The following is a 22,644-nucleotide window of genomic DNA, read 5'->3' on the forward strand; positions in this document are numbered from 1 at the left end:
TCTCATTTTTATGTAAAGTCATGGTTTTGAATAAACATTCTTTTCCCCATACTGAAACTGGAAATGCTTTGCAAAATTTATATCTCAAAGTAAAGGAGTAACACTTGTATACACAATAGGTGCACAAATAATGTATCCTGAGGTAAGTTCATAAGGCCAATCCATAAATCTGTTCATCTAAACTTAATGTACTCATAGGTGAATCACTAGAGCAGCAGTGTTAGGAATATCTGTTTAATCTTAACTAAAGCCATTCAGATGAAGTTCTTAATTATAAATTTATGGATTATATCTTTTTTTTTTTTTTTTAAATATGTATTTCTGGAAAAGCTTGCTAGGATGGAAGAAGACAATATAGAAAAAATGCCAGCAGACAAATCTTAATTAAACAGTAGCAATGGTCAAAAACACAGTGAAAATTAACATTTATTACAAATATAAACTTAGTATTTTCTCTTGGTAGCAATTTTTAATAATTTGTGATGATGCATGGAAAATAATATTTTATTTCTTTTGCAATTGTATTGTCCTAGAGTCACTTACAGGAAAATTGGATCTTCATTATCTGAATCTATTTATTTTTTCTTTCACTCTTCAATATAAAAATAACATTATTTTCTCAGTTGTTACTGAGCTAACAAGACAAATTTGGACTTATGTCCCGTTGTGTTTTAACTTAGCAGGTGGTTAAGCACCACACAGTCGTTTGCTCACTCCTCCCTCTCGCCAGATGGGAGAAAGAATTAAAAAAAGACAAAAAAATCAACAAACTGATGGGTTGCAATAAAACTACTACTAAAATAGAGAAATGGGAAAGGACAATAATTATGATATACACATATTTATACTCACGTATACATATATAAATCCATATAACAAGTGATGCACAAACAATTGTTCGCTGCAGGATGAGTGATGACCAATCAGCTTCCCAAGGAGCAGAGGGAGTGAGACAAACTCCCATCTCCTTCAAAATTCCTTCCACGTGATGTCATATGGTATGGAATATCCCTTTGGCATCTTAAGTCATCTGTCCTAATTCTGTTCTCTCTCAGCTCCTCAGGCTCTTTACTGAGAACAGCCTTCACTCTATACAACACTGCTTATAGCAGCAACTGTAAACATCTCTGTGTGATCAACATCGTTTTTCTCCTAGAACCAAAATATAACAGTGTCGTAACAGACACTCGGAAGAAATCAGTTCCTGTCCCAGCTGAAACTAAGACACGTCATCATAGGGAAACAAGGAAAAAGAGCAAAGGAAATGCTTAAGAACTAAATAATTCAAAACCAGGAAAGAATACAAAACATTATTCTAAGTTTTGCTGTTGTTATTTTTGTTGTTTGGCTTGTTTGGGCTTTTTTATTCACACTTACTTCCTGGTAGGTGGTTTTTTTTCTCCTTTTCTTTCATAAGAAATCAGCTTTGATTGTGTAGACTGTTATTTCTTTTCAGGTATACATATGTTGGAGAAGCCAGCCAATATGAAATTGAGAAGATGTCCTGAAAGAAGACTTTAAGAAAACTTGAAAGGCTGCAGAAATTCTTTTAATTTTAGTGTATTTTCTAGTCTATTCATATTATCCTTCATTACCACTGCATTAGAAATTTTCAAAGTATCACTAATAAAACAGTGAAAAGGGGGTGAAGAATCAGATGAACATGATGAGTTCAGCAGGGAATATCTGCATATGAGGCACTTCAGACTACTTCTAATCACCTTTGAGAAATCTGAGACTGTATTTAGCTTAGCTTAGTCAATGTAGTCAATAAGCAATCAACAAGACACCATTTGATCTGTTTAAAAGTAGCCATGGAAAAAAAAAAAAAAACCTGCCTCATAAATAAGTATTCTTGAAGAAGCTGGGATTCTTTAGAACTGTTTATTATAGCAAATGCTTTCTTAAAACATTCTTCTGAAGTAGACAGTAGAGCAAGAGCATAGGTGTGTGTAAACACAGAAGGTGTTTCTCTGAACCTAGATAATGATGTATCATTATGACAGCAATGGAGCGTGAATCACAGATAATCCAAAAGTAAAAAGGCAGTAATGTTTTAAATTGTAAAAGCAGGTACTATATGTAAGATATATTTCTGAACTTATTCCGTGGTATTCAGTGTAATTTTGTACAGCTTATGTAACTAGCATTAAGTATACATATTCTGTGTCTCTTGAAGCATGTATGGGATTCTTACTACTAACCATCAATTTTATAGCCCAAAGTACATTCAACCTCTTGAAGCACTCAATCCAAAATCCTCACTAAGATGCCCAGCTCTCACTGATCTTTGGGCACTTAGCATTCAAATTACCTTCCTAAGAACTTCAAGATACCTTGTTTTGTCCTTTTACCAAGTGCTGTTAGAAATGAAGTGAATGATCTAAAACAGAAATTTTGCAAAAAGCTTTCAATTGAAAAGTTTATCCTGTAATTATTTTTAGCCATTAAAAATTATCCACTAATAATAGTGCATTCTGAACAACGACTACGTGAATGTGGATGAAGTCATGGTGGAGCCATTGCAGATGCTCTATTAATAATAACAAGGCAAACTACATTATTGGTACGTCGCAATTCAAAACACTTGGCCAGCAATACAAGTTTACTGCTACCCAAACAAAAACAAAAACCTTCACCATATCAGAGCTGTATTCAACTGTTTCTGAGAAACAGAAATAAATAAATAAATAAAGTAAAATTGAAGCTATCTAGTCACTTACAGGTTGATTTACATATATGAAATTGTGATCCTTGGTTTCCAATTCGTACTCCAGCATGTCAGAACCCATTCAGGTTTTAGCTAAGGAGAAATAATTTCCGAAGAAGTGATATGAAAAAACACTGACCTGCACACAGCCTTTCCCCTATCTCTGCAGTACCAAACAGTCAGAAGTTGAGAATGCAACTTCCTGACTGAATCACTGGCAAGAAACTCATTCTCTCTAAAAGAGATTTAAAATGCTGTTCCTGCACAGCAATCCAGTGAACCTCCATCACAGGGGCAGCTGAAGAGTCCCCACAAGAGCTGCCCCTGTCCTGCACAGACTTACTACTACGGGTGGGAGGCACACTTATACCTGACCTACCTCATCCCACGTTGCGGACCTCTGCTCTTTCGCTTAGTTCCCCTTTCACATATGCCTCCAGTTGACACCTTGCCTGTGTCCTTATCGCCTCTATCAGTGATCCTCTCCTGCTTTAGGGAGGCAAAGAGCAAAAGAATTCGTACAAAGGTACTGAGCAGTTACATACTTTTTTATTCGCGAGACGAAAAAAATTCGCTAGGGAGCATCGCTCTCACCCGACACTCCTCGCCCAGGGATCCGCTGCACCCGCGGATTCCTAACGCTGCTGCGCAAAGCACGATAACGCAGCAAAGGAAGTAAGCTCAACTCAATCTCCGACTATTTCTCCCTCTTTTACCCATTCTGCTTCTCTTCCAGAAGGAGACGAATCACTTTGGGTGTTCTGCTAAGTTTGCCCTTCCCCTTTGTAGGCGGGAAATATCGCACGCAGCTCCTCTCCCGAAAATGGCGGCGGCGGCGGCGGCGGCGGCGGCGGCGGGCTGGGCAGTGTCCGGCTCGGGCCGCTGGCCCGCACTGGCCCGGTGCTGCTGGCGGGCGGAGATGGTTGCTTACTTCTCTGCACCAGCTGCGAGCAACAGGGAAGCCAAACAGAGGGAAGGTGAGGGTGGCCCGGCGCGCTCCGTGACGCTGCCGCCGGGCATGAGGCTGAATCTGGGCCGTGCTTGGTTACGGGCGGTTGGGCCTTGAGAGCGGGTGGGGAGCTCGGCCCGCTGCCTTCGGGTCAGGATTCTGCTTGTCCCAGCAGGCCACTGCCTGAATTTAAGTATTCTAAATTAGAATCTAACAGTTGCCAAGGGATATGAACTTGTATTGTGTGTTTGGTTTTGTGTCTGCCCCCAAGCTGAGCAGTTTTGCCTTTTCAGAGTCCAGATGAGTCCAAAGCGTTCAGAGCAGTCAGGGCTGTTACCAGCGTTTTTTCTGAGGGTAGTGTGGACGTTTGTCATTTGCAGATTGCCAGGTTTGTAAAAGGGCCCTTGAGCGATGTCAGGTGGTGGGGCTCATTGGGGCACTCCTAATCATAGACTGTGGATGTTTGTGACTGGAGGCATAAGGCTAGTATGAACTGTGTGTGTCTGTGTATGAATGCTCCACAGAGGTAATAGTAGTTGTTGCAGAGCTCTATATGTATTCTTTATTTTAAATTTCTTTATAGTAGGAGGAGGTAGAATGGAATTACTTTATGATATAAGTATATGTTGGTTTTGCAAGAGAAGAAAAATGTGCAGTGTGTGCTGTATTTTTTCAACAGAACCACATGATAGTTTATATTGAGAAAAATATTTCTTATTTTTTTCCTTCAGACTCATCAAGGAGAAGAGGCAGGACATCACAGTTAATAAGATCGGTAAGAATTGAGTATGTTTGCAGCTAATTCGGAGGTGGCTGAGAACATTTTCCATGCTCAAATAGTCTTAATAGACTGAGAGGGTCCTGATCCAGGTCAATAAATATCTAAGGTGTGGGGGGCAGAGTGGTGAGGCCAGACTCTTTTCAGCAATGTGTGGAGACAGGACAAGGGGAAACAGCCAGAAACTGCAGCATAGGAAGTTCTGCACAAGAACTTCTTTACGGTGAGGGTGATGGAGCACTGGAACAGGCTGTCCAGGGAGGTTGTGGAGTCTCCTTCTCTGGAGATATTCAAGACCCTTCTGGACACCTACTTGTGCGAGCTGGTGTAGGGAACCTGCTTTGGCAGGGGGGTTGGACTCAATGATCTCTGGAGGTCCCTTCCAACCCCTACAATTCTGTGATTCTGTAATAGTCTTAATAGTTTCTATAGGAATCACTTAAAACAACGTGAACTGATTTATAGTTTCTATAGGAATCATTTAAAACAAAATAAACTGATTTAATGTGAATCAATTCCTGAATGTACACTTACCTTCTTTAATCTCCTAACTCTTTTCAATCTGTAATCTCAAAAAAAGAAAAAAAAAGGCTTGTGCAGAGACCATGTACTGCAGGTCTTAAAAGTAACTTAAGGTTGCATTTAAAAGAAGAACAGGTACCTTAATGTTACATACAGATTGGCAGGATTTGTAGTGTTTGCTTTCTGGCATAATTAAAAAACATTTGTTTACATGTATAAGTGAAATTGTTCTTGCACAGTAGAATTGGTCTGATATCCAAGGAAGTAATCACTAGGAGTTTTGTCACACAAATTTTAAAAGCAATATAATACTATGTGACGTGGTTTTAAAAGCAAGTACTTAAAAATGGACCAGGTGTAAATTTTTGTTCCAAAGTACAGATTTAATGATAGAAGGAAATGACATCATATATATGTTTATCTTTTATCCTTCTAAATGATTAAAAAAAAATCAACAAACTAAGACTTTGGAAAAAGAAATAGTGGTTTTACTTTTTTGCATGTATATCCATTTCTTTTAATGGAAACTATTCACGCTTTCGGAATTCAAAAAACTTAAAACTCATGTTCTTGCCTCCTGCAGTGAACACTTGAGCAGTTCAGGCAATTGAGTTTGATTTTTGAATTTTTCCCTTCCCCACTTCTTCCCCAACTTGCCAAGGCTTCTTTTGAAATATTTCTGAAATAATGGATTTTTATTATTTAGGCTGGGAAGGGCATGCATCCTAACCTTTGATAGCTTCTCTTTTAAAAATTCCTTGGGAAGTGAGCACTAATTTTTTTTTATATTAAGGTGTGTCATGAAATTTTTAGTTTGGAGAATTTATCCCTGAATAACTTTTCACGTATGTTCCTGCTTGATACCAGAAATCAGTATGTGCCCCATCAACCTTGTACAATCTTCAATTTGTTAGCATATACCTCCCAGAACTGAGAGGATGGCTGTTGACCAGGACTGGAGCAGTGTTTATCCAACAGCAGCTGCATTTAATCCTTCATCTGTGCCTCTCCCAATTCGAATGGGCTACCCAGTGAAGGGAGGAGTACCTCCAGCAAAAGAAGGCAACTTAGAGCTTATAAAGGTAAGTCACATTCTACTGGTGTGCGATAACACTGAAAATTATTATTCATTAGGATTGAGCTATTTTAATTGAAATAGTTTTATTGGATACTGTTTTCTATAAATAGAAAAATATTCTATATAACTTCTAAATTAAAAAGTAGCGAAGACAAAGCTTAAAAAGAAATACAAGTGAATCAAATTAGCAGGCTTTGATTGGGTTATCATGCCTGTGACTTATTACTGAACTTAAAATATTTTCCTGAATGAAGCTTGAGGAGTTTTCTTACCTTTATCTTCTGTTGAATGTATTGAATTACATTAACAAATTCTGAAAATGTAACCAAATTTCAGTAATGCCCTTTTATTTATTAAGAGACAAAATGATATTATTTTGGTAACTCTTTGTATGTCTATTCTAGATTCCCAATTTTTTACATCTTACTCCTCCTGCAATTAAGAAACACTGTGCAGCTCTCAGAGGTAGGATTTTTATTTGTTTACTTTGTTGTTACTTTCTTAGGCTTTTTTTTGTTGGGGGGCATGTGTGTGTGTTTTTGTTAAGGTGGACATCTCTGAAGCTGTTTTTTTGTCAGGCTTTGGCTAGTATAGTATTCTTTGGTTTTGATTTATTATATTATACAGGATAAGCAGATAGGTCTTGTGAGCTTTCCAAGTACACCTGTGAGACTTGAATTTTACCCTTCTATTAGACCCTGCTTGTACTGAAGAATTCATAGTTCAGACTCGTAAGGTAAATGGATGATGGATATGACCCAGTTCTCAGAAGATTAAAGCCTGGTTTAATAACAGCTAATCAATGGTCATTCTGGTATATATTTAAGGAAAAAAAAAAAAAAAAAAAGCCACATATCTCAGATTGTGTGAGATTCAGTGAAGAGCAAGAGTATCTACCAGCCAGAGAGTGAATTAGGAGTTCCTAATGGGGTTAGCCCAGAGAGAAGTGGAGGGAGGAGGTGGTAAGAGACCTGGCTTGAACTACCTGTTTACAAACACATGCAGCATTTACAGGAGGAATTACAAGTCTGAAGAGTCATGAAAATGCAAGGAGAAATCTTGTTCCTGTCTGATTCACAATCATGCAGGGTGGAGGAGCTGCTGATCTGTCCAGCTTGGATATGGAGGTTTACTGTGAGATGGGTTACAAGCCAATTGAGAGTCTGGTGGGCAGCCTGCCTGAAGAAGCAAAAGTAGATGAACTGTTCTTGAAATAGATGAAAAACCCTCACAGTTACCATCTTCAGTACTGATGGGAAGCTATAGCCATCTAAACGTTCTCTGGAAAAGTAGCAGAATGGGATAGAAACAATCTTGGAGACTTGTAGACTGCTATCAATGTTATTGTGTTTGGATCCTGGGCAAACTGTCCATGAGAAAATTCTGTTTTATGTGTGTTAGTCACAAGTATGGAAGAACTGGCTTTGGATTTGAAAGCTGATGGCAGCTCTTAATTGTGAAAAAAGGTGTTGGAGTTCAAGATCTTGAGAGAAGTAAGAAGGACATTTAGCATATTAACAGCAATTTGTTGATGCACAAGATCTACCAGTTGACTACAACAGATGCTCTGCTGGATTTGTCGTTCACAAACGAGGAAGAGCTGATTGCACTTGAGAAGGTTAGGGGCAGCCTTGATAACAATGATCATGAAACTGGAGTTTAAAATACTCAGAGAACTGCAGCCGGAACTTCAGGAGTTTGATATTGGTTGATTCAGAAGTTTGCTTGGCAGATCTTATTGGAGATAGCGGGGGTGGGAGAAAGGGAGCTTTTAGAACTGCCTCCTAAAAGCACAAGAATAGTCCATTCCAGTCGGCAAAAATTTGAGCAAGTATGGTAGAAGCATGGGTGAGCAGGGAACTCCTGAGTAACACAAGATACAAATACAAAGATTACCTAGCATTACCCAGGATGAGTAGGATATTTTTGCGTGAAAATTTCATGAAGGATGAGGGTGAGAGAGAAAATGTCAGAAACAACAGAAAATGGTGATGAAGCAAACCTATAAGCCATTTCCAAGTATGTGGGAAGTGTGCATTTTAACAAGTTGGGTGATAACAGAGAGCACCGCTTCATGTTTTCAGATAGTAACAAATAGGGGTGGAAGTAAAACATTCATTGGAATGTCAACAGGCAGGAAAAAAATCTGCTGCTAGGACTTCCACGAAGTTAACTAAATGTAAGTAGTTGTGTGTCTGGGATGGAATAGCTCATGCCAGTTGTACGTGAGGCCTGCAGGGGACGAAGGTCTAGAAAGCATCTTTGTGGACAAGACCGTGGAGAGTCAGCAGGCTTTTGAAGGTCGAATGTGGAACAGCAGTGTACCCTTGCAACGATGAAGTCTAACTGTATTCTGGATTGTACTACCAGAAGTGTAGCCAATTATTTGTATTTAGGAAATTATTTTTTTTCCCCATCTTTGTAATTTCTGAGACTACATCTGGAATACTGTGTCCAGTTTTGAGGAACCCAGTACAAAAAAGACATTGAAATACTAGAGTGAGTCTAGCAGAGATGCTCCCATTGCCTGTGATAAAGTATAGTTTCTCTAGAACTACTTCTAAAAACATAAATGACAGTAAATTTGAGAAAAGAAATTACTTGGGTTGTTTTCTTTTATTATACAGATTTCTGCACTGAATGGCCAACTGCTTTGGACAGTGATGAGAAATGTGAGCAGCATTTTCCTATTGAAATTGAGACAGTGGATTATGTTTCTGCAGGTACATCTATTCGTAATCCCAAAGCAAGAATAGTGACTTTAAGAGTAAGTAGTACTCTTGGAAAGCAATCACCTTTGTTTTTAACGCCCAAATACTTGACTTTCTTTTAAAACATTTTAGAAGTATGGGAATGTGAGAAATGGTTCATTGAATGACCAAAAAAAGCAGCAGAGAATTTCCTTATATATTGCAGGATGTTAGAACTCAGCTTATAATGATATGGATACATATTTATAAGTAAATTCTGAGCTCTGATACAGACAAAGTAGCATACATTCTTAAAAATCAACTTTTCCATATGTGGACATGGTAGGTGCTATGTTATCACTTGAACAGTATGAGGCTACATGCTGTCCTTTATCAAAAAGGGTTTTTTTGCTGGAGATCTCTTTTCTTTGGTTGAGAAATCTTAAATAATATCTGAGATCAGACGACCCCATTTTTTTTGCTTTGGCATATCATTGTCTGTGGCTTGTACACTGCATGTAATCAGAAAACTGTTAGATCCAATGTTTCAAGTAGCTGATTGGTGCTGTAGTTGTGGGGGTCTCAACTAACTATTGTTCAAATAATTAGTCTTTCATAATACTAATGATTCAATGTGCTCTGACTTGGGATGCTTAATATTAGCTTGATAGAATATTATGAAGATAAATAAGAAATGAACAGTTTGTCCACAACCTTTCTAAATATTTAATTTTTTGAGAAGACAAAATGCAGAAGAGACAGTAGCATTGGGAACAAAAGACCAAGAACCAGAGGGGAAAAGGAGAGTCGGCTTTCTAATTTTACTTAGTATATGCCCTGTAGAACTGGAAGATCTATTCATCTGCCTATCTTGTTTATTTTCGTGAGTTCTAATTAATATGTGTACTGAATAAAGGCAAGCAAAGCAAAATCTCATGGAGATGTGTAATAGCTAACATAGGATCATGCGGATATAACTAAACCAAGACTTTTTACTACTCTATTGGTTGTAAATGGTGTGTTTTCTTGTTCCAACCTTCATATTTCTATATGCACACTTATATTAGCAAATAATGTTCTCTTGTACGTGTTGGTATGGATAAAAACAGTATTCAGGGAAGAAAACTTCAGGAAGCAGTGTTAAGGAATTGTGAACTCTGCATACTGCATTGTTTTTTTAAAGGCAGGTTTAGTAATAACCTAGTTAAAGTATTTCTTTTTTTGAAATCAGCTAGAATTTATTTGTAGAAATTCATTAAGTATTTGCATTTTTTTCCTGAGCCCGGGCTTCTTATAAGAATGGTTCAAGGAGGAAATACCTGAACAGGTTCTTTTGCATTGCTTTTTCTTTTCTTTTTTTTTTTTTAAGCACTAATGAATTATTTCAAATATAGTCTAAATTAAATTTTCTCTCTTCTGTGCTGAATTGTGACGTAAAAAGAGCATCTTTAGATTTTTCTGTTTTCAAGCATGCATTGAGAATATGTATCTGGCACCCTAAGCCCATTCTGTTTTTTGATTTGGCATGTTTCAACTTTTTTTTTTTCATAAAGATGCTAAAACGTGTAGAAATCAATATAATATGATGCACTCTGGGAAATAATAGAATGTATTTGATACGCAACCTCGCTTTGAGCAATCAGTTGAGGTGTTTTCCTGTCCTTGTGGTATAAAAGTTAGGCCTGTGGCTTTTGAATATGCCTTCTGAGACTAGATTTGAGCCTATTCTAAAAGCAGCATCAGTGGAGTCAGTGATGGCTGTATTCTTTTGGTGCAGAAGCAAAAATGCTGCATTAGAGCAGCTTTGTGGCATCTAACTAGGGCAACCAAACAGCAGTAGTTTGTTTTATCTGTAGGAGGCTACATCTTCCCTTTAGATTGTAAAACATTATTGCTTGGAATGTAATTCGGTTTGTCATTGACTTAAATATACATTTAGCCATCTATTAGCAGTAGTTTCCCTTTTTTGTCACTGCATGTTAGAGTTTAACTGTTTGTCTCTTAATTCACATTCCTAGTAAATGCCAGATTTTTGCAATTTGTATGTATCGTGAATATAAGTAAGTTCAATGAGAATATAAGCCTCTGGTTTTATGCTGGACTGTGAATGTACAGAAGGAGACACTCATTTGACCTCACCCTGCTCCCCCCCTCATCATTCCTGTGTTCAAAGCATTCCCAGGACAGTGGTGGGCACGGTATCTCAGGTAGGGCAAAGAGCTCAGCTGCTTGGTCAAGCAACCTTCAGTCGTCTCCTCTCAGTAAAAACAGTAGATTGTGAGAGCATGCAAGTTTCTTGCCTTCTAAATCATGTAAAATGTTACTAAATATAAGTCTCTTCTTTTAGATGAGATTCTGAAGACATAGGATGTTGGTCTAGGAGACAGTAGAGAGGATAATTCAAAATGATACACGGAAATAAGTTTTTATTATTCTGTCTAAATCTTCCATTAATGTTAGCTGGCTCTGATTCCTGTGAGGCTTTATATGGTTGTCCATTATGCATGCTTTATAGAAAAGGGGGAGTGGGAGACAAATGTGGAACAACTGTCTGTATGCCTTTTCATTTATAGATACTCTCATCTCAGACTTCATTAATAAATTAATTGTCTGGTACTTTGTGATTAATCCTCTGACGACAGAAACTGCTTAGGGAGGAAGAAGAGAAGGATTTAAAAGTGAAAGTAGATGACATTGGGTCAGATAGGGTTGAGTTTGTATCAGTGAGAGATTTTTCTGTTTGCTCTGTTGCAGACTGTTACAGAAGAAGATATACTTTCTCATGGTTCTTTAAGAAAATAATGAAAACTGTTAAGAATTAAAAGCAAAAATTCTTACAGAGATTTTTTGTTTGTTTTAAGTTGAGATCTTACTGTAGATGCTCATTTTTTATCTGTTGTAGCCTATTGCCTGTATTTCTTGGTACCAAGTTTGTCATAGTCTGGTCCCAAGTGCAATTGTCGGAATTGTGCCAAACAACAGGATTTAAAACAAAACTATTTTTTAAGCAATCATTATTCTTTGTGGAGCTCTAGCTTGTCTAAAATTCAACGTAAAATAGCATGCAACATTTCATCTCAGAATTCTAAGCTCTCTAAACCATATCTTGTTTTTGAAGCAAGAAGCCGTGCAAACATTTGTCACTTTAATATGACTTCGTTTTTTTTTTTTTAATGTTCCTGTAGCATAGGTAACAGACCAGATGGTTTTCTTATACAAGATTCTAGGATTTGATCAGTTCCTTTGTACTGCAGTGATGTGTTAGGAAGGATATAGAGATGGCAGGGGGAAAAAAGCAATGGTCCAATTCATGAAAGGCATTTAATGTCTTAAAATTTTTAGTTTTGATCATCAGCTTACATTTCTAACCCCCCATATCTTCAGATATCTAGCTTTGCTATTTGCTGTTGTACAAGCATTTAATAGCTAAAAACACCTTGCTTTACTTATCATACTTGTAACTATATTCAGAAATTAGCTTCAGAGTAACTACTTAATTATGGGTTTTCTGTGTTGTGGTGTTTTTTTTCTTTTTAGAAAAGTAACAGTTATTTCCTTATATTTGTGTTTGGTTTTTTGTTTTGTTTTTGATAGTGTAAGAGAAGGGAAGCTGTTAACACACTGGTTTGATGTATTATGTGAGATGGTTTTGGTCCCCTGGGTTTGTATGCATTTTGGTATACTTGTATTAATGATCTTCTAATAATGATGGTGAGAATTCTGAGTTGATGACTCTTGATGTCTTTCCTACTCTTCTGGGTGCTTGTAACAAATATTTTTAAAATATCTTAATATTACCCTTACCAGTCTATATCTAGAAAACATGAATTTGCTAGAAATATGTATTTTCCACATTAAGTTCATATGAGTATGAAGTGAAGGTACAGATGGAACTGACAGCTTTTTTTCCCATCTGAAAGAAGTTTAAGTCAAAATATTCTCTCAACCCCTCTGGTATTTAAATGAGAAGAAATCTATTACTTGAATATTGACATTGTATTTACCATGCATTTAAAAGTTCTTGGTAAGTGATAAAACTGGAAGAAACTCTAAAAATGCATGTACAGGTATGAAAGATATGTCTAATCATATCTGAAAAAATTTTTCAGGTTGCAGAGATTGAATTTCTCCAAATAATCATGAGTGTTTTCTCTTCTACTTCAAGGTTAAACTTTCTAATCTGAATTTGGATGACCATGCAAAGAAGAAGCTCATTAAACTTGTAGGAGCGCGGTACTGCAAGGATACAGATGTACTCACAATTATAATAGACAGGTATGATTACAAGATGAAAAAATGTCTTGACACTGGCAGTAGAAAAAGGGGCCAAATCTTTTCCAATTTAATCAGTACCAGTACTTTTGTTCATAAGTGTTAAAAAATGTTATGAACAAATCACATAATATCAGGCATAATCTTTGTTTTATCTCAGTTTTATCAGATATTATATTTGAAAATCTTTATTATAAGTAGTAGCAGTTGTTCACAAACATCTTCTGTAGGTTACAACAATTTTCATAAGAGGTGTGGGCAAGAAAAATGAGGACATCAGTGCTCAGACATTGTTCAGTGTTTTGATGTTCTAGATTTTAAAAAATCATTGTAATTATTCACATTTATTTTCAGAAAACTGCACTGGAGAAGTTTGTTTTCTGTGTTTGAATTCTGAAGCGTTTAAGAGAATCCATATGCATTGCTTTATGTGCTTTATTTCACGTCTGCATTCACAGTTAGGAAAAAAAATATTGGTAGTCTTATCTGTTAGCTTTTTAAAATTATTATGATTTGTTTTCCCATAATTAATTTCCTGACTTTCAGTCAGTTTTATTTTTACTGTTAAAAGGATAGTTATGTATTCCTTTTGTCTTGAAAGTCTGGGTGGCTTACTGGGACCACGTGAGCTACAGTTTCTTATCCATGGCAAAACTTACTGTGTGGCTATTAGGATAGCTGAAAGGTATTTCACCTCTGTGGTATTTGTGAATGGTGTCATGAATCATTCCTGGAGGATTTTTTAATGTGCTTATTAATATTTCACTTTATTTCTAGTAAACTCTGAGGCTTAATCTCTGTGCGGTATCCATTTTGTTCTAGGCTAGTATTTGAAATACTTTTAAACTGAAGTTTTTTCTTTGTGAAGTAAGTATGAGGAAGCTTGAGCCCTTTTAAGAGGTTATTTGCTAGAATAGTCAGTCCCTAGCCATTCAGATGAATGTTTTCAAGGCATCTCAGATGTAGTATTGTATAATTCAATCCGTTCTGTATTCATCAGTAAGACAAATCAGGGATCAAAAACAAAAATGTATGCTAACTGCTTCCAGGCTTATTTCTGATGACAACTTTTATAACAGACAACCAGTACTTGAATTTTCAGAACTACCATTGTGGGAAATTCCTGTTTTAATTAACTTGTTAACTTCAAAAATTGCAGGCAATCCCATCTGGAGGTGTAAGCTTTTTAAATGGAAAGGTAATACCATGAGTAGTATCTGTCAGTAAAAGCTGAAAGTAGAAATATAAAGTATTTTTTTAAATATTTATTCTCTGGAAATGTGAAACAATCATAATTCATTCAAAGTTTCATACATAGTGACAGTCGTAACTCTTACTACTTAAGGTTCCCACTGATCCTTAGAATAACGAAAAAATTCATGATTTGTGGGTTTTGTGTAACTTATATCGTTCAAGAGTACAGTTCCATAGTCACTGTAATCTGCTGTAATTCAGTACTGCTGCTGAAAGAGTTTGTCCCTCAGAAGGAAAGGTGAAGAAAAGAACCAGCTTTGTCTGGTATCAGTCCTTGATCTGGTTCACTGCAGAGCTGCTGGAACTGAGATACTATATTGTGTGTAGGACAAATAGTTTCCTAAGTTTCAGTGTATCTGCTATATGTTATTCTAGAAAAAAGAGAATTGAACTCTTGTTTATCAAAAAAGTGGGAGACAAAACAGCCTCTTGGAAAAGGTGTGAGGAAGAGGAGGTTACTGGTGATCAGCATGAGAAACTGATTAATGTCACCAAAATCTCGGTGGGCATTTTGTATTACTACTTTTAAGAAGTGCTTTTACAGTGATGTGCCTTATCCGGACAAATGTAGCTGGTGATTCTATTTTGATACAAAGCTACATTGACTTAGAGAATTTTTCTGTCTAGATTATTGATTAGGTCTTGTGTTCTGAACTACACTGAATTGATTTTCTCACCTTTTTCTTCCTTTTAGATCTAGGTAAAAAAAAAAAAAAAAAATCAGGTCTTAAGGCAGTCTAGACTAATGCATTTTGGATTCAATTTTGGCTATTTCTGGCAGAGGAATGCAGCACATGTTAGTCTGTTTTTTAACAGGTTCTGAAGGTCTGTAAATTGTTTTTGTACATTTTCCTTTAGACTATAAGATGTTCTTTCATGTTTTTATGATCATGTTATTCTTGATAATGTGTAATTCAGAAGTGTTAGAATCAGACACAGACACATTTCCCTAGAATTGCCTATTTACAGATTAGAAATTTTGGTAAGTTTATTATTTTCTTCACGTATATTTACATATTTACTGTAGTTCAATTTCAGAAAGACTAGCTTTGTTTATGAATTTTTCAGATGTCCACTAAGACGACAGAACTATGATTATGGAATACATCTCCTCACAGTTCTGTACCATGAATCTTGGGTAAGCAGTTGGGGAAGAAAATCTCGCATGCTCTCTCTTTATCCCTTCTGTCCTATCTGCATAAACAAAACTTACCTGAAACTTTAAAATAAAAGTTTCTGACTGCACTGCTTAAGGAATATTACCTTAGATGCTTTTCCCCATCATGTTTCTTCAAAATCAACAAAGATGATTATGCTTGGATCATACTTCCACAGTTAACTAAGACTTCATTTCATTACCTTTATAAGGCCTGTGCTGTTTTTATTTTGTGTGTGTATTTTATATCTATACCTGAAATGTTGTATTAGAGGGTTTAAAAATTCTCTGAAATTTCCTTTTAAGACAGATTTTGTTTGAATTTATCTGACTCGGCTAATTAACTGTTTCCAATTAGTCTAAGTTTCACACATAACTGAGTGTCACGTGTGTCATAATGACGTTTGTTTGCTTGAAAAGTCTCCCTACATGAATAAGTTTGTTTTATCATAGAATCATAGAATGTTCTGGGTTCAAAAGGACCTCAAAGATCATCTAGTTTCAACCCCCGTGCTGTGGGTGGGGTCACCAACCACCAGACAAGGCTATCCAGAGCCACATCCAGCCTGGCCTTGAATGCCTCCAGGGATGGGGCATCCACAACCTCTCTGGGCAACCTGTTCAAGTGTGTCAGCACCCTCTGGGTGAAAAAACTCTCTGCTAATATCTAACCTAAACTTCCCCTGTCTCAGTTGAAAACCATTCCCTTTTGTCCTGTCATTATCCACCCATGTAAACAGTCATTCCCCCTCCTGTTTATACGTTCCCCTTCAAGTACTGGAAGGCCGCAATGAGGTCTCCCCGGAGCCTTCTCTTCTCCAAGCTAAACAAGCCCAGTTTCCTCAACCTTTCTTCACAGGAGAGGTGCTCCAGACCTCTGATCATGTTAGTGGTCCTTCTCTGGACTCATTCCAAGAGCTCTGCATCTTTCTTGTGCTGGGGCCCCAGGCCTCCAGCACTCCAGATGTGGCCATGCAAGAACTGAGTAGATGGGGAACAGTTGCCTCCCTATCCCTGCTGGCCACCCCTTTTTTTTTTTTTTTTAATGCATCCTGGGATGAAGTTGGCCTTCCAGCCTGCAAACATGCACTGCTGGCTCATGTCCAGCTTCTCGTCTTCTAGGACCCCCAAGTCCTTCCCCACAGGGCTGCTCTCAAGGAGTTCTTCCCCCATTCTGTACAAATACCTGGGGTTTCCCTGGCCCAAATGCAGCACCTTACACTTGGCCTTGTGGAAACTCATTAAGTTCTCACAGACCCACTTTTCCAGCCTGTCCAGGTCCCTCTGGATGGCTTCCCTTTCCTCCAGTGTATCAACTGCACCACTTAGCTTGGTGTAATCTGTAATGATTTATGTGATGATTTATGTGGCTGAAAAATATCATCTTAAATAAACAAAACATCTTTAAACATGTATTTGAAGTTATACGAAATTATAAAAAGTTATAAAAACTAAAATATAGCCCAGTTCCAAGCTCTTCCTACTTACTAATTAGGATCTGTCATTTCCTGATCTCTTCATGATCTCTTTTAAATCACAACTGTAACTTGGAAATATTCAGCTTTTAAAGTACTCTCACAAATTTTTCCTCAAGCTGAAAGGAGTGAGGACTGAAAGTCCTATTCTGAGCTCAGAAAAGGGACATCATACCCAACTTCTGTTGACTTTAGAGATAGTTGGCACTATCAAATAGTGTAATTGTGCTCTTTGTATCTGTTGTAGTTTCTATGGAAACTAACGAGACATTATTTTTGGAGCAATCTATGGATGATCTGCCAAGCTGGGAGGAAGCATTAATATGCTTGAGGAAGGACAACTGGATAGGCTGGATTCATGGGCTGAAGCACAAGGTCAAGTGCGGGGTCCTCCACTTGCGTTGTAACAACCTCACGCATCACTATAAGCTTTGGGCAGAATGACTGAAAAGCTGTGTGTAGAATGGGATCTGGTGGCGTTAGGCAATGGTGGCTGAACAGCAGTGTGCCTAGGTGGCCAAGAAGGCCAGTGGCATCCTGACTTGTATGAGAAATAGTATAGCCAGGAAGAAGATGATCTCTCTGTATTTGGCACTGATAAGGCTGCGCCTCAAGCAGTGTGTTCAGTTTTGGGCCCCTCACTACAAGAGAGGCATTGAGGCCCTGGAGCATGCCCCAAGAAGGATAACAAAGCTGGTAAAGGATCTTGAACAGGAGTCTTGTGAGGAGCTGCTGAGGGAACTGGCATTGTTTTGTCTGGAGGAGGCTCAAGAGAGACCATGTCACTCTTCACAACTACCTAAAAGGAAGTTGTAGTGAGGTGGGGGTTGACCTCTTCTCCTAGGTAACTAGTGACAGCCTTGGGCTGTGCTGGGGTGGAGGGAGTAGGGTTCAGGCTGGTTATTAGGAAAATCTTCTCAGAAACAGTAGTTGAGCACTGGAACAGGCTGCCCAGAGAGGAGGTGGAGTCAGTGTCTGTGTAGGTTTTCAAGAAATGTGAAGATGGGACACTTAGGGACATGGTTTAGTGGGCGTGGGTGATGATGAGTTAATGGTTGGACCAGATGATCTTAGAGATCTTCTCCAACCTTTACGATTCTATGATTATTTTTAGGAGAACTAGAATACTACTGGATAGCCTTTGGGGTAATATAAGCCCGGGGGATTTGTAGTTAAAAGTAATATTGCGCTTGAAACTAGCATATCTTACCATTTTAGACAAATATAAGCAATTAACTTTAGCAAAATCTTGCTAAAGCTGAAGGCTTTTTTTTTTTTTAAGAACTGTTAAGAGTTTTCTTAAAAATATAAAGAAATGTTACCTGATTTTTACACTAATTAAAACCCTTTATTTGGAAGCAATAATTGTGATGTTTATCTTTGTTCCTGTAATGAATAGTGTAGCCCTTCCTTTTGGCAGCAGGTGTCTTGGTATTTTTTGATAGTCCTTGTTACTTTCTAGTGGATAAATTTGCATGTTTATTTGTTTTAGTAGGGGAAATGAAGGAAGAGAGGAAGAAAGTGAATTTATTGTTTGGTTCTTAATCTGCCTTCTATTATTGCTGTTTCAAATAAGGTGTACATAACACAGAACAGCTATGGGAAGGTGTTCAAAACATGAGTCAAGTTATGTTCAAAATACTCAGATTTGAGAACTTAAGAATGTTAATTATTTAAAAAATACTTATTTTAACATGCAGGAAGGTCTCCTTCATTTTTAATAGTTATCAGTGTTGTATGCAGTAGATATCTGACGTGCACCATCTGTAGCAAGAATCATCTTTCTTTCATTGGACTTTCTGTGATTACTTTCAAATTATTTCCCAGGATTGTGCCTGGAGTGAATTCACCAAATGAGAGAGTAAGATACATTAAGTACATTATTAAACAGCAGATAAAATAGTTGTATTTCTGCTGCTTTATGTAATAGTACTTCTTGAATGCTGTAACCTCAGCTTTTAAGGTATTAAGTGGTTTTTAAAAAGTAATGGTTTCCTGCCCCCAAGTGGTTAAAAAGAGCACGTAATTGAGATTGATAGTTTGTCACTATAAAGTGACATCCTGTATGAATTTATAGTGGAAGGGAGAACAAAGTGGAGCACACAGTTCAGCTTTGAATAAGAAAAAATATTACTAGTAACTATAAAGGTGGTGGATATGGAAAAGATAGTGAGAAGGAAAGAATTCACAGTTGTTTCAAACTTGTCAAGATTACAAAAAGTTGCAACAGTATTTCATGGTCCAGATGGACATGATTTTCAACATGCACAAAGCAAGATGATACAGAATGGAGGATATAATTCTGCATTACACAGATAAGATCTTAAAAGATCGTTAGTGAAAAGTTACTTAGGAATACAAAGTGAAAGGGCATCTCTTAAAATAAAAGTGCAATCTGACATACTAAAAACAATAATAATGTGCACACTTCTGATCTCTTGCTTTTTCTAAAAGTATAAGTACAGAAGAATGATTAGAAATAATTTGAGACTTGAACAGTAAGGAAGGAGGCATGTAGGAGTAGAGATAATTAGATAGTGGTTTCTGATAGAATATGTACAATAATAGCCAAAGGTCTTCTGGGTGCTTCCCTTTCTCATACGTCGTATGCATTGCAATTAATACTTGATGAACGGAAGGAACAGGAAAGTTGAAGCAGGAGGGTAGATGGGAGAAGAAGAAAACAGTGGAATGTACAGGACATTGTGATACTAAAGACTTAATTAAATTTGTCTGTGAACTCCCAAAGCTGTATGTATTAAATGAATTTGAGGAAGACATCCCACCTTGCTTTTATGTTCCTTTTACAGTAGAGCATTTAACTACAAGACACAGGTGGGATGAGGAGTATATGCTTGCTTGCAGCAGAATGAATATTTTACATAACCATTGGTTATCCCAGTATCCATGGTAGTTTTCCTCTAGACTCAAATTCACATTTACATTGTATTGCCTTTTTTCTCTTTGGTCATTTGAAGCCATTACAAAGATATTTTTATCACTTCAGGTTATATCAAGAGAACTTGACAGCAATGGAACATGGTGATTTTCATAGTAGGACTTCAGTATTTTTATTTGGATTATAAGATAAAGTTCTGAAACCTAAGCAGGCCTTGTTATGAACACTCACAATGCTATGACCTATGGGTTTTAGGATTAAAACAGCAGGCAGAAGAATGGCACTCACATCTTGCTGGAACTCTTTCCCTGAGTGGGAAAAAGACTCGATGCACAGAAAATAAAGGGAGTGCTGTAACCAGTGATTGGTGAAAGACAGTTATCTATCTCTGAGCACTGTTTAGTGTATTTTAAGACTTCTTTGGTTAAATTTCATGACTTTGAGATTGCATAATAAAGTGTGATATAATTGTACCATTCTTGAGTGTTCTTTCTCAGTATGTCCTTACACCAATAACGTAAACTGAGGCTGAGGTAGGGGTGATTTCTAAATGCTGTGATACTTTATGTTACATTTCCTTATGAACTCACTCATAATAAAAATCTAACAACTTCCAAAGAGTCTTTATCATTAATGTCAGTCAGAAAAGCTAAGTGGCATAATAGATAATTTAATACACTTTCCTGAATTCAGAAATTTAAAATCAAAAGAAATTTTACTGACAGGAAATGCTCACTTCAGTGAAAGAAAGAAAAATAACTTCATCACACAAGGGATGAATATTTAAGCAAACATCACAAAGCTGGAATTGAAACAAAACTGTGGCTTGCAGTGTTTCAGTTAAATCTTGACAGTGTGCTATTTCAGACTGTAGTAGTTTTTTGCATACCTTTTGTTTAGCCTTAATTTTTCTAGTTACTGGAGAAACAAGTCTCCTTTTTAATGCATAGATATTTTTACAGTTGTGTCATATTCTAAATATTTGAGAGAAAGTCCTGCAGGGATGGGTATTAGCAAATTCAACAGCAATTAAAGAATGGGACCATTAATATCACCAGTGTTTTTGGTGAGATCAGAATCTTTCCTGATTCAGACAATAGGAAACAACTGAGTGAAATAAATACCTTTCAACTGACCTTTCAGAGGCATGACGATTCCACAGTCTCTCTGTGCAGCTTGTTGCTCAGTCACCCTCAAAGTAAGGAAGTTTTTCCTCATGTTCGTATGGAACTTTCTGTGTTCCAGTTTGTACCTCTTGCCCCTTGTTCTGTTGCTGGGCACCTCTGAGAAGATCTCAGGTCCATCCTCTTGACACCTGTCCTTTAGGTATCAGTAAGCATTGATAAGATTCCAGTTTTAGTTTTCTCTAAGCTGGGGGTCTCAGACTTTCCTCATAGGAGATGTTCCAGGGCTCTCATCAGTTTTGTGGCTCTCTGCTGGACTCTTGCCAGTAGTTTCTTGTCTTTCTTGAGCTGGGGAGTCCAGATGCACTACTCCAGCTTGTGATCTCAGGAAGGCAGAGTAGAGAGAGAGGAGTAGCTCCCTTGACTTACTGGCCGTGCTCTTTTTAGTGCACCCCAAAATACCATTGGCCTTCATTAGCACAGTGGTGGTTTGTGGTTAACCTGTTGTCCTCCAGAACACCTAGATCCTTCCCTGCAGAGCTCCTCTCTTGCAGGTTAGCAATTAAATTGTACTGATATGTGTGGTTATTCTTCCTCATGTGTAGGACCCTTCACCTGCTCTATGTATATGCCTTTTTCAGCGTGTCAGATTAATCATTTATTTTGGAAAGTTTGCAAGTCTTTACAGTGTTTAAAGTGCAAGTTTTGCTTTAAAATAAATCCTTATGCTGTTTGTGATGTTAAAAAAAAATCTGTTTATTTGTATTGGCAAGTATATTAAAAACAAATCACAGTCATCTGTGCCTGTTTAGTACTAGGTTTGGTTACTTTGTTTTTTAGATGAAGAGGTGTTTTTTCTTTGGGTTTTTTCTTTGGGTTATAACCCAAAAGAAATTCCAGTTCTTATTGGAATTCTTGTGAGAAAAACAGTTGAAATTACCTACTGAGCATATTATCAGCCAAACTGGTTAATATTAACTGAAATTCTGTTTCACAACTCTAAAAGTATGTTACACAATTTTCATTGTTTTATTCTCTTGCTTGTAAGGTTCTTACTACATTGTTTACTAACACATTAAATTCTCAGGGAATGAAAATAACTATAATAATACGGTTTGGGATTTGTTTTGTTTTTTAACTGAATTGGAATGAGGAAGAAAGAGTCTACAAATTATTTTTGCTTTGTTTCCGTTTTTAGTTTTAAAATCAGGTATATTTTCTTTCAGAAAACTGAGGCATGGGAGAGCGAGAAGACTGAGGAAGACATGGAAGAGTATATTTGGGAAAACAGCTCCTCTCAGAGAAATGCCCTGGCTACTCTACTTCAAATAAAAGCCACAGAGAATGTCAGTAATGTAACTAAGGAAGAGCTTCTTGCATCTGAAGTAGTTAGAAATTACAGAAACTCTGTAATTGCACTTAAAAATGAAGGTGAAACAGCAAGTAATATGTCTCAGTATAAGGAATCTGTGAAAAAACTATTAAATATACAAGCATTACCATGAAAGATTCTGCAGGTACATTTAGTTATTACAGAAATACTAAATTATAATATGTTGATACTACTGTATGATATGGATTCAGAACTGAACAAAAACTATGAAACTTGTTGATGAGTTAGTCTTGAAAGTAGTTAGTTTTCTTTTTCTTTTTTTTTTTTTTTTTTTAGATTTTCTTGTAAACATAACTTTGCTGTCCAGGAATCTTGTTCTTAAATAAAGTATGCCTTGAGTCATA

General features: G+C 37.0%; 1 protein-coding gene across 1 annotated transcript; it reads left to right on the forward strand.

Annotated features, from left to right (window-relative positions):
* The first annotated feature begins 3,205 nt into the window (after window positions 1-3,205).
* On the forward strand, window positions 3,206-22,644 carry MRPS35 (mitochondrial ribosomal protein S35). The gene is made up of 9 exons (XM_090147776.1): window positions 3,206-3,385; window positions 3,500-3,687; window positions 4,391-4,434; window positions 5,874-6,041; window positions 6,442-6,502; window positions 8,665-8,804; window positions 12,893-13,002; window positions 15,322-15,391; window positions 22,134-22,644. The coding sequence occupies exons 2-9, from the start codon at window positions 3,534-3,536 to the stop codon at window positions 22,410-22,412; spliced, it is 1,026 nt and encodes a 341-aa protein (XP_090003902.1). The 5' UTR covers window positions 3,206-3,385; window positions 3,500-3,533; the 3' UTR covers window positions 22,413-22,644.

The sequence above is a fragment of the Phasianus colchicus genome, chromosome 1 (genome assembly GCF_987193195.1).
Source record: "Phasianus colchicus chromosome 1, bPhaCol1.hap1.1, whole genome shotgun sequence".
In the NCBI taxonomy this organism is placed as follows: Eukaryota; Metazoa; Chordata; class Aves; order Galliformes; family Phasianidae; genus Phasianus; species Phasianus colchicus.